Source organism: Vulpes vulpes, chromosome 13 (assembly GCF_048418805.1).
Source record: "Vulpes vulpes isolate BD-2025 chromosome 13, VulVul3, whole genome shotgun sequence".
In the NCBI taxonomy this organism is placed as follows: Eukaryota; Metazoa; Chordata; class Mammalia; order Carnivora; family Canidae; genus Vulpes; species Vulpes vulpes.
Window position 1 is genome coordinate 120406902 of NC_132792.1, and position 17629 is coordinate 120424530.

At 46.8% G+C, this 17629-nt stretch overlaps 1 protein-coding gene across 2 annotated transcripts; it reads left to right on the forward strand.

Moving 5' to 3' along the window:
* Window positions 1-341: 341 nt before the first annotated feature.
* On the forward strand, window positions 342-17113 carry CNIH4 (cornichon family member 4). 2 transcript variants are annotated; one of them, XM_026003458.2, is made up of 5 exons: window positions 342-496; window positions 4091-4159; window positions 9742-9854; window positions 15042-15182; window positions 16459-17113. In XM_026003458.2, exons 1-5 carry the CDS (start codon window positions 428-430, stop codon window positions 16484-16486), a joined length of 420 nt encoding a protein of 139 aa, XP_025859243.1. In that variant the 5' UTR covers window positions 342-427; the 3' UTR covers window positions 16487-17113. The 2 variants fall into 2 exon arrangements, with proteins under 2 accessions (XP_025859243.1, XP_072588768.1); XM_072732667.1 differs by lacking the exon at window positions 4091-4159 and having other exon boundaries at window positions 434-571.
* Window positions 17114-17629: the final 516 nt, after the last annotated feature.

A 17629-nucleotide genomic window follows, 5' to 3' on the forward strand; every position in this document is an offset into this window, starting at 1 on the left:
CAAGACCCGGGCTTTGGCAGGACAGCCTCTTGGCGTGGCCCGGGGGGGCGGTGGGATCTAGTGGACCTCACGCGGAATCTAAAAGAGAAACTGCCCATGACAACAAGTTGTACTGGGTACCCAGCAGATTACCAGCGTCCAGCCAGTGCTCGCTGATTCTCGTCACTATTTCCGGGACGCATCAGAGTGCCCGTAGGCTCCCGTCCTTCCTCAGCGCCGGGGGTCGTGCTCACGAACTACACTTCCCAGCATGCGTCGGAACGACGGCGGCCGGGCGGTTCGGGGGCCGACTACATTTCCCGGCATGCCGTGTGTCGGCGCCCGTGCGACGCGCTCCAGCGGCCGGGCGAGGGCCTATCAGGGGCGGGCGGCGCGGCGGGCGCGGCGGGCGCCGGGGCTGGTTTGACGGAAGGAGCGGCGGCAGAGGATGGAGGCGGTGGTGTTCGTCTTCTCTCTCCTCGACTGTTGCGCGCTCATCTTCCTCTCGGTGTACTTCGTATCCTTGCCTGAGGCGGGCGGAGGCCGGCCGGGCCCGGCGCCCGGGGAATGGGGCTGAGGCGGGGCCGGGCAGGTGCGCGGGGGCACGGGCGGCCCGGCCGGGAGCGGGGCGGCGAGCCGGGCGGGAGGACGGCCTCGCAGGGGAGGGCCGGGCCCGGGAGGCCGCCGCCGCCGCCGCCGCGCACCGGCCCGGCCCTGAGCGGCAGAGCGGCGGGCCTGCCTGGCGGGCCGCGGGGACCTCTGCGTCCGGGCGCCCGGTGAGCGGCCGCCACGGGCCGCCTGTGGTCGCTGGGGGCGACGGTCGCCGCCGCCCTTGTCGGAGCGCCGCGGGGACCTCGGGAGGCCTTGGCGGCCGGGCCCAGCCTGGGACGCGGGCGAAGTGCGGGGCGGGCGGAGCAGCCTTGTGCTGGGGGGTGGGGCGTGCAGGGGGGCCTGCGGGGGGGGGAGCAGCCCTGTGCTGGGGGGGTGGGGCGTGCAGGGGGGCCTGCGGGGGGAGGAGCCCTGTGCTGGGGGGGCGGGGCGTGCAGGGGGGCCTGCGTGGGGAGGAGCCCTGTGCTGGGGGGGCGGGGCGTGCAGGGGAGCCTGCGGGGGGAGGAGCCCTGTGCTGGGGGGGCGGGGCGTGCAGGGGGGCCTGCGTGGGGAGCAGCCCTGTGCTGGGGGGGCGGGGCGTGCAGGGGAGCCTGTGGGGGGAGGAGCCCTGTGCTGGGGGGGCGGGGCGTGCAGGGGGGCCTGCGTGGGGAGCAGCCCTGTGCTTGGGGGGGCGGGGCGTGCAGGGGGGCCTGCCGGGGGGGGGGGGGGGGTGGGGGGGAGCGGCCCTGTGCTGGGAGGTGGGGCGTGCAGGGGTCCTGCGTGGGGAGCAGCCGTGTGCTGGGGAGGTGGGGCGTGCAGGGGGGCCTGCGGGGGAGCAGCCCTGTGCTGGGGGTCTGTGCTGGGGGGGCGCCTGAGAGGGTCCATGCAAGGGGGGGCGTCCTCTGGGGACGGAGCAGCCCTGTTCTAGGGGAGCTGTGCAGGGGTCCACGCGGGGGTGGGTCAGGGCCAAGCAACCCTGTGGGGGGTGGGAGGCTGCGCGGGGGTGGGGAGCAGCCCCGTGCTGGGAGGCTGTGCAGAAGGGCCGGCAGGGTCGTTTTCGCGTGTGTCCATTCCGAAGCAGCGCCCACGTGGATAACTTGTTCCGGTGCTGGTCCCCAGATGGGTGTCCAGGACGGTGCATGATGGTTGGACCCGCACTCTGCTCTCATCCAGTCTTAGTCGCCATGCACCATCCAGTTGAAGTCATTAAAATGTTACAACACCTGCGAGCTGTATCGTTTTTTCTTTGGAATTCATGTGCAACATGTCCTTTGTGATCGAAGTCAACGTTTTGTTGGCCAGCGTGCCCCGGCATAGGGTAGTTGTAGCCTGTGCAGCCAGCATGGCCTTGTAGTGTGGAGTTTGCAGTCAGGACGCGTTACTTTTTCACGTTTACTGTCCACAGTACTGTGCACGGATCTCAGCCTCAGTTCTTGTCTTTATAATGGGACATGTTTCCTTCCCAGCTCTTCCCAGTTCTTGTCTTTATAATAGGACATGTTTCCTTCTCAGCTCTGGGTGTGCACAGCCAGAGCGTGGGTTCAGCACCCAGCACCCTGCCTGCCTCTCCTGCCCTAGTTCAACTGCACTTGCCCCCTGCACTCATGAGTTATAGTGGGGAGAACCTTGAGTTGATTATGTTTTGTGTTTTAAGATTTTATTATATACTCCAGGCTGGGGCTGGAATTCACAACGGCCAGATGAAGACTCATGTGCTGTGCCTGCAGAGCTGGTCAGTCCAGGGAGGACTTTGGGTTTTATTAGGTTTGGAACTGACTGAACTAGCAGAATCATGGGCCTAAGTTTTGACGACGTGTGTCCTTCCCATGACTGGCACTGTAAGGAACTGGGATTTACAGAGAAATGAAAGATTTCTGTATTTGCACTTTGGAAAACTAGGCTTGATCATTTGAAATAGCCATGGACTTTAACAGTTTATTATGTACATAGGAAAACATTAGGTGGAATATTTGACTTAAACATTCAGGTATGTTTAGGGTGTGTTTTGATGAAATTCAGCATGTTGTATTACAGTATTTTTGGATAGTTGTACTAGCTTAGTATTAGAGGGAAGAGGTAGAAAGTGGTAAGGGTAGAGGTTCTGTAGGGTTAGAGGTTTTCGTGGACTTTGTACCACGAAGAATATGCACAGAAGGAAAGGGTGGATATTCAAAATCAGGCAGGAGCAAAGGTGAAGAGTTTATGGCATTTCTGGACTATCTGGAAGACATGCTTGATTTTGGTGGTAGAAGGTCTGGTGGGAAAGGCTGGATCAGCCAGTTTTGAAGGGCTTCTGAGTTCTAAGGCAGGGAGGGCTTTCACTTTTATCCTCTAGGCTATAGGGAACTGTTGAACATTTTTGACACAGATGGTGTTTTAGGGAGCTGAAACTGCAGAGTAGGTTGGAAATGTGAAGGCAGACCACTGGGGAATGGGCCCATGTGGGTTTGCAACACTGCTGACTGTGAGCAAGTGAAAGGAGGGACTAACTGGAGAATGAGGAGGAAGGGATTGCCCCAACCTGCAGATGACTGGTTGTGGGCTATGAAACAGAAGACAAATAATTTGAGCCATGTTTTGAGCCTGGGCAAATGGTGGTTGTGTCATCGACAAGAGAGAAAACACATTTGGCAGTGAAACAATTTGTGAAGAAAGTGATGAGTTTGACTTAATTTTGTTGAGGTTTTAGGGGTAATGTCCATATGGAAATGTTTAGAATTTAGCTGAGAACATTTATTTTTACTTGTTTCAGTGGACATTTTCAAGTATAAAATCAGAGAGTATAATGTAAAAAACCCTGTGTTTCTTTTGCTCACGAATGCACTATACCAGTATTTTGCTTTGTCCTTTCCTGGGGCAGAAGGAGGGGGGAGGGTGATGGTGGAGCATTTTACGCAAATCTCGGGCGTTGTATCATAGTTATCATTCGGTTGAGGACTTTTCCTTCTGTTTCTGTCTGCTCTCATGTTTTTATGAGTTTACATTTGATACTGAATACCGTTTTTTGCTTAATTCTAATATAAAGTATGTTTAATGTGGAAGGTTTCGGAAATAGAGAAAAACATTAGGAAGACAGATCATTTGTCAGGAGACATAACCACTGCTAACATAGTACCATACTGTATTGACAATTTTGTATCTTTTCTTTTTTCACACCTGGAATCTTCAAAGACATTTTATGGATCTATCATAAATTAACACTATTTTCCTACTTTGGTAATTCAGGTTTTCATATTTAAATTGTCTTCAGAGGTCTCATTTTCCACACTGCTTGACTTTTAAGGAACTCCAGTTGAATGTTCTCATATGGGTCACTTTAGAATTGAGCATAATAAGATTATTTTGGGAAAATAATTTGGTGAAGGAATATAATGAGAATATTTAGTTGTCTAATGAGTGAACTTTACGGAAATAACAGATTTTTTCAAGTCAAATCTAATTCTGCGTTGCAATTGGGTTTCTTTCTAAACTTAAAAACGGTTGTTTTAAAAGAAATCTTATAATTCCTTATCTTGATCCTCAGATAATTACATTGTCTGATTTAGAATGTGATTACATTAATGCTAGATCATGTTGCTCAAAATTAAACAAGGTAAGACATTTCTTTACTTATTTTCTGGCACTGAAGGTGGTTCTCCATTTTCTGCTTACAGATTATTCTAGATAAACCAGCACATGTATATTTTATTTTATTTTATTTTATTTTATTTTATTTTATTTATTTTTTTATATTATTTTTTTTATGATAGTCACACACAGAGAGAGAGAGAGAGGCAGAGACATAGGCAGAGGGAGAAGCAGGCTCCATGCACCGGGAGCCCGACGTGGGATTCCATCCCGGGTCTCCAGGATCGCGCCCTGGGCCAAAGGCAGGCGCTAAACTGCTGCACCACCCAGGGATCCCGTATATTTGATTTTAAAGTACATATTGCTTCTCATTTTTTGGAATGTCTGTAGAGCTACTGTGTTTTTGCAGTACTTTAGATCCTGTAGAAGAACTTGCTGGAAATATGTTTCTTTACTGTATTTCTTTCTTGAACCTGTGCCCATCAGAACTTTATGAGGGAAAGGCTCGTTATCATTATGAGGGTAATTGTATTTACCATCCTCCTGCCCATGACCAAAAAGCTTAGTCTGGTTTTTGTTGCATAAAAGATGATGTTTTTTTTTTCGTGGGTTGCTGAGAAGTGGAATTAATGAGTTGATCTGTTTCAAGGTCATTTTACCTTTGGTATATAGTCAGATCTTTATGTTGGCAAGAATATTCTGAGTTGCAGGGTTTGTCTAGAAATAGGGAACAAAGGAACACAGTCCTGATTCACTTTATGGGCTGCGTAGACAGAAGAGCTTTCTGGATAAAAGTTCATATAACAATTTAGTAAATACTGAGAAGTGCTTTGGGCTTGACCTAAAAATTATTCCCATGTGTCTTTTCACCTCTTCATCTACTTAGGTCTCTCTGGCCCAAGAGTGAAAAAGCCACACATGCAAAATTAAAATTTCTAGTAAACAATACTCCTCTTCCTCTTGTTTTCTTTAATTTGAATTTTCTAGAATGTGGTTTAATACAATGATAGCTCTAAATAAAAGATTTTATAGTTATCTGCCATATTTTAAGACTTTTTAAGACACTGAGATGTAATCTATATTGTATTGGTTTCAGGCCTCCTCATCTTCCAAAGAATGGTTATATATATTTACCGGCTGGGTTGTATTTCTGTTTATATTTCTTGCTTACTTAATATTTTAGGGGGCATTTAAGTGGCTTTTCTTTTATAAAAAATAGAAATTGAAATAGAAGATTACCTAGATTCTTCTTTTGAGAAAGTTACTCCTTCAGTTTGAACTTAAATCTTTTTTTAATGTTAATTTTTACTTTTGTGAAGGTAATACTTGCACACAACTACAGTCAAAGATTCTACAAAGCTTACACTGAAAACCAGATCCCTTCCTGATCTCTCTGATTCCGACCTGTCATACTTTTTGGGGTCAGCTGACTTCCACACTTGAGCCGTTAATTTTTTTTTCTGATGTATATATCCATATATTCTTTTATATGCCCATATTGCTGTTTCTTGTTTTATCAGTTTTAAATGTCATCTATTGATTTATGAGTCACTATGACAAGATTTTGTTCTTAGATACCCCTTCCCTAAACATTTTCTTTTTTGAGTTAAATTCATAGTCAGTGTTTATATTGTTACAATACACTGTTATGATAATATACTAAATATTTTTTTATTACTGAGTCTCATAGTAGACAGTGATCATATTTTTCTTTCTTTCCTGTTTTTCTGGATAGCTTTCTCTTTCCCAGTGTTAATAATTGCTACATTTAAAAAATTTCCTTGGGCAGCCCCGGTGGCGCCGCCTGCAGCCCAGGGCATGATCCTGGAGACCCTGGATCAAGTCCCATGTCGGGCTCTCTGCATGGTGCCTGCTTCTCCCTCTGCCTGTGTGTCTGCCTCTCTCTTGCTCTCTCTCTCTCAGTGTGTATCTCTATGAATAAATAAATAAAATCTTAAAAAAAATAATATAAAAATAAAAAATTTCCTTAGTTTTCACTTACCTATTATGAAATCTTTTCAGATACATCTTTAAAGCTTTTCAGTATGCTATTTTCTCCATGGGAAACATTAAAATAACCTATCAGGTGAGCTCTTTTCCAGGTTCCCTTTCTCCTTGAGATCACTGTCATCTTGCTGTGCTCTGGACTCTCCGCTTCCAGGCCGATCCCACAGCCCACATCCTGGGACCCTTGGAAGTCATGTTGTCCTTTCTTCTGGCCTCCTGCTCCGTCTTGCTGGAGTAGATTCTTGAGATACATTACATGGGGAGCAAATTTGAAGGCCTTACCGTGTCTGGGAATGTCTTGTCCTTACTCTAGAGAGAGAGTTTCTCTGAGTGTAGCGGTTCTGGGTAGCAAAGATTCTCTTTCAGAGTTTGAAAGATATTGGTCAGTGGTCTTCTGACATCCAGTGTTCGCATCAGGCAGGATGATGCTGTTTTGATTTCTTATCCTTTCATGTGCATCCTTCCCCCCGCCCCCATCTTTTTTCCCCTAATCCTCTCCAGAAGTTTTAGAATCTTTTATCCTTGGTGTTTGGGAATTTTGCAGTGGTAAACCTTTGTGTACCTTTGTGGAGGCCCGTTTCATGCACTGTTTCAGCCATCTGCTGGCTCTTTTGGCCTGTGAGTTCCATTCTTTCTTTGATAAAATCAACCCCCCTTTCTCTTTCAACAACTTTCACACTCTGGATAATTCATCTGCTGGATTATCTGCCTGTTCTTTTAAAAAAATTTTTATGCTTTCAATTTTTTCCTTTTTGTTTCAAAATTTCCTCCATACTTTTTTTTTTTTTTTTTTTTTTAAGATTTTATTTACTTATTCATGAGAGACACTGAGAGAGGCAGAGAGACAGGCAGAGGGAGAAGCAGGCTCCGTGCAGGGAGCCCAACGTGGGACTCCATCCCGGGTCTCTAGGATCACCCCTGGGCTGAAGGCAGGCGCTTAACTGCTGAGCCACCCAGGCGTCCCTCCTCCACACCGTCTTCTGATTCCCTAGTGTGCATACCATTTACATCAAGTTTTAGTTTCTAAGAGCTTGTTTTCTTGGCTCAAGTTTGAGTTTCTTAGCTGAGAATCTTGATTACAGTAGTTTTGAAATTTCCGTCTACTCCCTATGTTATATCTGTTCCCTCCAAGCTTCTTTCCCTTTGTGTTTTTCCCTTTCATATTGGAGGCTTTCCTCAATTTCTGGTACATGGCTGTCTGTCCATCTGGCCGTCTTTTTTTTTTTTTTTTTTTTTAAAGATTTTATTCATTCATGAGAGACAGAGAGAGAGGGAGAGAGAGGCAGAGACACAGGCAGAGGGAGAAGCAGGCTCCATGCAGGGAGCCGATGTGGGAATTGATCCTGGGACTCCAGGATCACGCCTTGGGCCAAAGGCAGGCGCCAAACCGCTGAGCCACCCAGGGATCCCCCCTCATCTGGCCATCCTTAAGGGTAAATCACTGAAATACTTGCTGGAGTCTTCATGCATGGTCCAGGCTGTTGACCGACTGATTGGTAGATAGACTTCACTATAGGGCTGCTGGGGTGCCTGGAAGCCAGTTGTTCTGTAGGCATTCTCTCTTGTGCCATCAAGTTACTCCAGAATGTTGCAGGCTCCAGCTGGCGGCTACAAGCCTAGTGCTGGTATTCCGAGAGCGAGTTAGGAAAAGAACATATAACTAAAGAGGGAAGAGAATGGAAACATAGGGTTTGGTTGAACATCAGTAAGGCAAACCTAATAATGTTAAGTATCCCTTCCTAAAACTTTTGCTTCCAGTCTGTGTCAGTGTAAAACAAGGTAAGAAAGTTCTAAAGCTACTGCTCTGTGGGTGGAGGGCACAGACCCTGGTGGCAGTGACCTCCCTGCCGCTTCCAGAGTGCTTGCTCTGCCTGTGGCTCACCCATGCTGTTCCTCTAACTCTGTACAACAGGGATCATCATCTCCATTTTACAGATGAGAGAATCATGGCTCAGGGTAGGTGACCTTTCCTAAGATTGCTAAACTGATCTGTTGGATAGAGCAGGAATTCCAGTCCAGGTTTGACTCTGCAACTCACACGTGTCAGCATTATACTCTCTTGGTTAGACTTTTAAAAATCCGTATTACATACTGAAAAGTTCCAGTTGATTCCAAGTTAGGTTTAGCAAATCCCTTCTTTGTTCTAAAAATGTCTCTAAAATCTAAATGTGAGAGCCCTGGGGCCAGTGTGTTTGGTTTTTTTTTTTTTTTTTTTTTAATTTTTATTTATTTATGATAGTCACAGAGAGAAAGAGAGGCAGAGACATAGGCAGAGGGAGAAGCAGGCTCCATGCACCGGGAGCCTGATGTGGGATTCGATCCTGGGTCTCCAGGATCACACCCTGGGCCAAAAGCAGGCGCCAAACCGCTGCGCCACCCAGGGATCCCTGTGTTTGGGTTTATACCATATTTTCCCACCAGGAAGTAGCTTTGTGACCTTGGGCAAATTACTTAACCTCTCTGAGTGTTTCTAGTTTCTGCAAGTGGGGATTGCCAATTTGTATCTGCATAAGTATTACTATTAACTTCCTTTAAAAGAAAAATCTAGGGCAGCCCGGGTGGCTCAGCTTTAGCACTGCCTTCAGCCCAGGGTGTGATCCTGTGGACCTGGGATCAAGTCCCACGTCGGGCTCCCTGCATGGAGCCTGCTTCTCCCTCTGCCTGTCTCTCTGCCTCTCTCTGTATCTCTCATGAATAAATAAGTAAAATCTTTAAAAAAAAGTCTCTACTCAGAGGAAGGTTATTGGTAAAGGGAGGACCTGCTGTAATAGTTCTTGGTCATGAGAACTAGAATATTGGCCAGTTAACAGAGAGAGAACACAGAGGGCAGTGCGTGCTGTAGAGCCAGTAGGCTGGTGTTCTGGTACCCTGGTTCATTACCGTATTTGTTCAACTTTGAGTTGTTAATGTAAGCTGCTAAAGTATTTGTGTGTGTGTGTGTGTGTGTGTGTGTGTGTATGAGTGTGTAAATGCGAATGTGAAATGATTTCTCTCAGGATTCTGGAGATTGGAAAATGTTTAAGATTGATATTCTGACTTGCATGCAAGGCAGTGTATATTTGAATATAAACTACACCAAATTAGGGGCACCTGGGTGGTTCAGTGGTGGAGCGTTTGCCTTTGGCTCGGGTTGTGATCCTGGGGTCCTGAGATCGAGTCCCACATTGGGCTCCCTGCAGGAAGCCTGCTTCTCCTTCTGTCTGTGTTTCTGCTCTGTTTCGTGAATAAATAAATGAAATCTAAAAAAAAAAAAAAAAAAATTAGAGTAAGAGGCTTTAGTACAGACACTGGACTAGAAAGTAAATGATACCTCCCCCCCCGCCCAGTGTCATTCATACCTTCTTTGTGGATGAATCTGCACCTTTGCTTAGGATAAAACATCATTGCAATTTAAGGGCATTATTTTTAAGTTGTGCCCTGCAGTACTTGTGTGGGGTAAGCAGTTACAGCAGTATATAGATCTGGGTCATCCGAGTCTAAAAATAATCTTGAAACATGAGCTTGTAAATTCTCGGTGTATTCATTGATTTAGCTTCAGATAACCCACAAATCCTGGAAGAACACAATAGGGAGATGTAATATTGTGTTCCTCCCTTATAGTGGGTGATCCCAGAATTGATCGGCCACACCGTCATCACCGTACTCATGCTCGTCTCACTGCACTGGTTCATCTTCCTCCTCAACTTGCCTGCTGCCACCTGGAATATATATCGGTGAGTGTAGTCTGTTCACTGCATCACAGCAGTTTAAAGAAAAATTTAAAAAAATTTAATAGCTTTTTCTTCTGCAATAAAATATGTGCCAGTCATGGAATAAATGACCACAGAGTGCTACACTAAATCAATATACATTTTTGTTTACTTTGGTGTACCACGCAAGCAGCAGTGTGCTTGGCCCCACTCTTGTGGCAGAAACACAAAGTTTCATATGTAAAATTAAGAAATATGGAATGTTTAGTTGTGATATCTAAGAACTTGTGTGTTTTCCTGTAAGAATGATCAAAAGTCCAAGAATATATAATTCTTGTTTATATCTGCAGATTTTAATTAGAGTATACTTGGAATGCTCCAGAGAGAATTTCATTTTAAAGTCTGTAGACTGGATAACATCAGAATTAACTGATGTAGTGCCGAACTTAACTGAAGTAGGGCACTTGCACAATATACATTTTCTTTTGAAGAGCTTTGGGATCATCTTGACAAACCTGGGATGATTTTCAGTGTGCTACTCTTCTGCTAAGTTTTCGGTTTTTTTAAATTTTACTTTTATCTAGGTTTTTTTTTGGGGGGGGGAGGGGTAAAATTCATCAGCTGATCTTTATATGTGATTTTTAATTTTTTAAAAATATTTTATTTATTCATGCGAGAAACACAAAGAGAGGCAGAGACATAGGCAGAGGGAGAAGCAGGCTCCCCAAAGGGACCCCGACGTGCAACTCAATCCCAGGACTCCGGGATCACGACCCGAGCCAAAGGTAGATGCTCAACCACTGAGCCACCTATGTGCCCTGATTTTTAATTTTTTTAAAAAATTTTTATTTATTTATGATAGTCACAGAGAGAGAGAGAGAGAGAGGCAGAGACATAGAGGCAGAGGGAGAAGCAGGCTTCATGCACTGGGAGCCCGATGTGGGATTCGATCCCGGGTCTCCAGGATCGTGCCCTGGGCCAAAGGCAGGCGCTAAACCGCTGCGCCACCCAGGGATCCCTGATTTTTAATTTTTTTAAGGTTTATTAATTTTATTTTTAGTAATTTCTGTATCTAATGTAGGGCTCAAACTCACCACCCAAGATCAGGAGTCACATGCTTTTCCTTCTGAGCCAGCCCGGCACCCCATACATGTAATTTTTTAAAAGTGCAGTTAGGATAAGGAGGACAGGGGCACGTGGCTGGCTCAGCGGTTGAGCATCTGCCTTGGGCTCAGGTTGTGATCCCGGGGTCCTAGAATCAAATCTTGCATTAGGCTCCCTGCAGGGAGCCTGCTTCTCCCTCTGCCTGTGTCTCTGTCTCTGCCTCACTCTTTCTCATGAATAAATAAATCTTAAAAAAAAAAAAAAAAGGCTAAGACTAAAGAATAAAGGAGGGGTGGGGAGAGGCTTGGAGCACGTGTGATGGAATGCCATGAGGATGAGGAAGTGTGAGTGGGTTTGGGGGAATGAATTTATATATAAAGATTGTGAGATGAGAACCTGAGCTAGGGAAGAGATTTGAAATCTCTATACCTTTTTCCCAGAGGGAAAGAATCACTTTTTGTTTTCCTTTTCTTGTTGCTCTCCCATGGTCATCCCTAGACCAACACCCTGACCTGAGCTCAGCTAGCAGCACGGGGCCCTGACCTATCTGTGGTGCCATCTCACATAGACCTTGAGCCCTGCTCGGTATCCCTGTGGTCCTAGTGAGCAGAACATGAGTGTGGGAGTGAGCATGGGAACATCTGAGGCTGGATCTTAGCCATACCCGAGAGCGCACCATCGTCCTTCCACAGGATCCGAGCGTGTGCCAGAGGAAGAGTGGGCTTGACCACGTCTCCCGTGTACATAGTACAGACTGTAGTGGGAGGCTCTGATTTTACCGGAGGGACGACAAAGTCCACAGATCGTTTCCTGTAACCACAGAGATCATGTGGGTTTATTACCCTGATGATGGCAGTGACTGCTGTTCACAAATTTACCTTTTCTTCAAAAAGGTTAAATCAACAGATGGATCCTTTCTTCTCTTCAGACGTCTGTACCTTATGCTCTTGGGGATGCAGACATCTGAAGTGGACTCTTCCTCAGGACAGAGGCAATCACAAGACAAGTTGCTTCCCGAAGAGGCAGGCAGAGGTGCCTGATGAGTGATGAGACCCTGTTTGGGAGGAGAGCCGTGTGGGTGTGCCCCGGGACCCTCTCCAGAAGTGGGTGTGGGAGCAGAGCCGGCAGGATGGGTGAGGCATGACGGGCGGGAGAGCAGGCTGAGATGCACAGGCATGTGTAAGGACTGGACAGGTGGCAGCTACATAGATGAGGGAGTCGTCAGAGAGTCTGGAACATTCGTCCAAGGAGTGTATGTATAAATGTGAGTACCCAGAGCACAAAGTTCACCTGTTGAAAGTATTCTCTTCAATGTTTTTAGTATATTTATAGGCTTGAGCAACCATTGTCACAGTGTATTTAATTTAGCACAGGGTCTTCACCCCAGAAGAAAGCCCTACACCGGCTGGCAGCCTCCTTGTCCTGCCCTCCCCTCCTCTGGCCTCAGGCACCCAGCAGTCTACTTTGTGTCTCATATGATGACCTGTTCTGTACAGATGCGTCCTATGGAGCGCTCAGTATGGGCTCTGTTGTGACTGGGTTTTTTTACTCAGCATTATGTTTTCAAGGTTCTTCCATGGGTGGCAGGTGGTGGTTTTTCACCCTGTCCGCTGTACGGACAGAACACATCTTGTCCGTTTGCAGTTGATGGACATTGGAATTGTCTACTTTTTGGCTATTGGGAATAGTTCTCCTGTGAACACTCGTGTGCATTTTTTTTGCGTGGACGTTACGTTTCCATTTTTCCTGGGGGTGGAATTGCTGGGTCATATGTTACCTTTATGTTAACCTTTGAAAGAACCACTTAGGTGTTTGAAAGTATCATTTCCCATTCCTGCCAGGTATGTGCCAGGGTTCCAGTTTCTCCATATCCTCCCCAACACCTGTTGTTGTGTGTCTTTCTTTTTTAGATTTATTTTTGTTTAAGTCATCTCTGTGCCCAGCATGGGCCTTCAACTCAGGACGCTGAGATCAAAAGTCGCATGCCCTTCCAGTTGAGCCAGCCAGGTGCTCCTGTGTCTTTTTATTTTAGCCATCCTGCTGGGTGACATGTTTTACTGTGGTTTTGATTTACATTTCCCTAAAGGCTAAGGAAATCGAGGACCTTTTAATGTATCATCATTGGTCTGTATATTTTTGAGTAGCTAAGTTGATAAAGTCAAGTATCTTTGGAAAGATTTTTCTGAAAGCGTTGTGTAGTACGGATTGGATTGTGGAGAAGAGCCAGGAGGTAGGGAGGCCTGTTCAGAGACTGGGGTGAGCCGGGGGCGCTGCACTGGGTTTGGGATGCAGGAATGCAGAGACCTCCGTGGAAGTGGCACTAGGTGGGGAGGTGGCCTGTGAAGGATACAGAAGAGATAGACGTCTGGAAGGAGCCCCAGGCAAATGGTGACAGTGCTGTTGGGTTTCCTGGGAGTCATTGGAGGATAAACCTCTTAGCAGAGATGGGGCTGAGATGTTGTCTAGACCCTCCAGTCAGCTCTGGATGGGCTGCAGGGCTAGGGGGAGAGTTTGAGATTTGTGGAACTCTGGGGGCACTTATGTCTCGCTGAAGTCATTGTTGAGAGAGTGTGTATGTGGCAGGAAGGGGTCGAGGGTGGCATGAGGTTGGACACGTCGTTGGACTAGTGGGAGTGGCACTGTCTGGAGGTTGCAGTGCAGGTACTTTGCAGTGGAGTACCCTCCCAAGTGATCCGATCTCCTCGCTTGTTAAAGGGCATCAATTTGGAAAGGAGACTGTTTTGTGTCACTATTACATGCAGAGTGACATGAAATAAATATGAAAGTCTAAAAGACTCCTCAGCATGTTGAACGTAGTGTCAAGATGCTTTTTAAAAAATGGGACTCTCTTCTGAGTGTGTGGGAACGCTGGGTTGGACTGGTGCAGAGTTAGAGCTAGCTGCCGGCTTGCTGTGCCCTTTCTCTTTGGCTCTGATCTGTGGGCCCTGTTCCTCATGTCCCACGGTGGTTGGGCCTCCACCACTATAAAAAGAACATTTCTGGGTTGTTGGAATATTATTACTTAACCTCTGGCACTTGGCCTGTTTTTGTAAGAGTCACATAAAGCTAGATGTTGCACTTTGAGTCTTAACAGTCTCCTAACTGAATTTTGCTTTTACTGTGGTGGCACTTAGGCTAAATCGTTCCCATTCTCTTGTCTATAATTGTGCCTATGAGCCGGGATCCATTGACGCACCTGTAGACAAGGTGTGTTCTCTCTGGATCAATAGGAGCACCACCAATGAGTGTTCCAATCGGACATAGAATGTCTTTCACTGTCTTCTGTGAAATGGGGATAACTATGTTTGATGCTACTCCTTATAAATATGTTGCATTAAGGAGTGCCTGTGGAGCTCAGTAGATTGAGTGTCTGACTCTTGGTTTTTATCTCATGACCTCAGGGTCCTGGGATCGAGCGCTGTGTCAGGCTCCGTGCTTAATGGGGAGTCTGCTTCTCCCTCTCCCCCTGCTTGCTCATGTTCTCTCTCTCTCAAATAAATGAATGAATAAATCTTTAAAAAAATATGTTACATTAATTATTTTAGAAGTTTCTAGATAAAGAAGTTTCTAAGAACTTGATAAAATTGGTTTGGTTTGGGGACGCCTGGGTGGCTGGCTCAGTGGTTGGTCATCTACCTTCGGCTCAGAGTGTGTGTGATCTTGGGGTCCTGGGATCGAATCCCACATTGGGCTCCCTACAGGGGAGCCTGTGTCTCTGCCTCTATATGTGTCTCTCATGAATAAATAAATAAAATCTTTAAAAACAAATTGGTTTGGTTTGGAGTCCCTTGTGTCAGGTGGAAGATGGCTGCAGGTATGACCAGTTTAGTTTTGTACAGATGGGTAAAAGGGTCTTGATGCACAGAATACCCTTCTCTAGAGTATCTCTGTCTTTGTTTCAGGGGGTGGAGAATTACAACACAAATTAACAAGTGTTGTGTCTTTCAAAGAAAACCACGTGGTGGCCTGTGACATTGTTGTGCTATGCTGTCCATATCTGGTCTGACTTGAAGACTGCTGATTGGTTCACTTTTAAAGGTTGGCTGTTATTGGGTACGTTTGAATATTTATACTGATTATATTCTCCTTTTAACGTGTGCATACCAGGTTCATTATGGTGCCGAGTGGGAACATGGGAGTGTTTGATCCCACGGAGATCCACAACCGGGGGCAGCTGAAGTCACACATGAAGGAAGCCATGATCAAGCTCGGCTTCCACCTGCTGTGTTTCTTCATGTATCTTTATAGGTGAGTTTGTGGCTCTCATGGTATTGCCCTATATGCGAGGACCACTCTGGACGGGTGACATGCTCCCGGCTGGTAAGACTTTGCATTGGTGATGCAGAGCTTCGGGGGATCCTGCGGAGTTCTTGTGGCTGTGTGCATTTTGTACGTGTCACCGCATCTGCGTGCCGCATGACCTCCAGGAGCTGCTCTGTGGCGTCATTACTCCCTGGCTCAGGCCGTCCGTGTGCTCCACACCGGATGCTTTGTCTTCCTTCCCCAGTGTCCAGGCCTCTCTGCCGGTCATGAGTGGTGGCTGGCTGTGCTCCCAGAGAGAGGAGTTACAGAGGGGAGACGCCCATCTTCTTGAGAGAATGTTGGAGTCCGTGGCATTGGGTGTTGGGCTGGGTGCCAGCCTAGTGCAGTCTACGCCCTGCCCTTTACTGTGTGACCCAGGGCTAGTTTCTTAAGCACTCTATGCCTCAGTTTCCTCATCTGAAAATGGAATAGTAGTGCCTACCTCATTTGTTGTGATCCAGGCTCAGTGAGATGATGCACCTAAAGCACCTGGGTTTGCGGTGAGCTGTAGTTAACCCGTAAACATGTTCCAGAGGTGTTAGCTACTCTGGTTAATCTGTCCTGTGCAGGGAGGACACTTAGTGTGGTTAAATTTGGACAACCAGTGATGCCGTTAGTGGTTGTAAGGGGGTTTCTGGTCCTCTAATCTTAGCATAGCAAGGCTGACTTCAGGAAAAGGAAATAATCAATTTGCTGTTATTGGCCATGGTGGTTTTCGTAGAGTGACTGCAATACATCACACACTGTCGGGCTGCATAGGTGGCGTCTGGGGCAGCACAGAGTCCTGGCAGGAAAGTTGGGGCCTACATTGGAGACGTCCTGAGGCCTGAGCTGCCCTCCTAGCTATTGTGCGGTCTGTGCAGGGGTGTGACCCTGGGAAACGGGGAGCAAGGGTCCAGGTCTTGGGACAGCACATGCAAGGTCTGGCTAGAGAACTAATGTTTTGTTTTCTGGACATGGCTTCTTTGTTCAGAACTGTAGCCCAGCGTTGGTTTTAGGTCACCCTCCTACCCCCACCCTAGTTATTTGTTTTGTCTTGTGAAGAAAAGTAGGACGTGGAGAGGCCCCAATTAGAAATACTTTTTAAAAAAACATGTGAGTGATTGTCTTTTATTGACATGAGTGTTCCTTGCTGAGCCTCAGAGGCACAAACCCGGATAGTGCAGACTTTTTAGGAACATTGCTAAGGAGATGCTGCTAACGCTTGTTTCTTCCCTCCCAGCATGATTTTAGCCTTGATAAACGACTGAAGCTGAGGAGCCGTGGTCCGAGTCTGCCAGCACCACGAAGCGCAGCCCAGGAGCCAGAGGCGCCGGAGATCATCCTTAGAACCGTGACCATAGCAGTATATTTTTTCCTCTTTGAACAAAAAGAAAAATATTTTTGCTGTATTTTTACCATATAAAGTATTTAAAAAACACAAATTGAGTTTTTGTAGATTTCTGGTTCTCAACTTCAGCCCGAACCCTGACACGTGTTTCTAATCATCTGTGTGTTGAAGATCGTTATCCATACATAGCAACAGGACTGTCGCACTGGCCTCGCGTGCCAGAGAAATAAAGGACACACATCAAAGGGAAAGCCCACTAGATGCAGGAACGTGCTGCGAGTGTACTGAGAAGGCAGAGTGTAGGGCCGCGCTGTTAATCTGGGCAGAGGAAGAGACAGATTACCCCTTGTGGCAGCTTCGTGTATTTAATTCAGTGTAAAGATTTATGGGACTGTCAGCTAAAAGTCTTTTCATAAGAATGTTAATAGAAAATGACATTTCAAAAAGTATATATTTCTTTGCAGATTCTGTGAAATCCTATAAGCCATTTTCCCAGGTACAATGTAATTCCTGCTTCTAGAAAGGAAAATAAATAAAAAAAGCACAATTTTATCAAGAATTTTCATTTAAAGCCACTGCCTCCAAAATCACCCTCAAACCCATACAACCCGCTGGCTCTTGCCGGGTCTTGATCCCATGTTCTGTGCAACCCGTTGCACTCGGTCTCTTAGTTACATTTTTCAATGGGTTTGGAGAGGTGATTTGATAGAAAGATGCTCATGAGATTAGAGCAGGAATAGCCAGTCACCGAGTGACCATGGAGCCTGCCACTGCCCTGCTTCTGTCCCGCCATCTGATGTCCACTCTGGGGAGATGCGGGCCAGGCTGTCCAGGCCGTGGTGCTCCGCAGCCAACTCCGTTCCCTGGGGCTGGGTCTGCTCGGGCGGTTGGCGGGAGCATCAGCCTCTTGGTCTGTGTTTGTGGGCTGAATGGCCGATCCTTTTCACTCCTACTTGGGGCCGTGCTTGTGCTGATGAAGCCTTGGCGTCTAGGCAGGATATGGCTGTGTGACGTCGGGGCAGAATTGGGCAGCTGAACAATGTGTGGTCACCAAGAGACCAGA

Excerpts from the sequence above, each read along its gene's own strand:
- CNIH4 (XM_026003458.2), top strand. The coding sequence starts at position 428 with ATGGAGGCGGTGGTGTTCGTCTTCTCTCTCCTCGACTGTTGCGCGCTC. Across the intron at positions 4,160-9,741 it reads GTTGCTCAAAATTAAACAAG|TGGGTGATCCCAGAATTGAT; the intron begins GTAAGACATTTC and ends CCTCCCTTATAG. Across the intron at positions 15,183-16,458 it reads TTCTTCATGTATCTTTATAG|CATGATTTTAGCCTTGATAA; the intron begins GTGAGTTTGTGG and ends CTTCCCTCCCAG.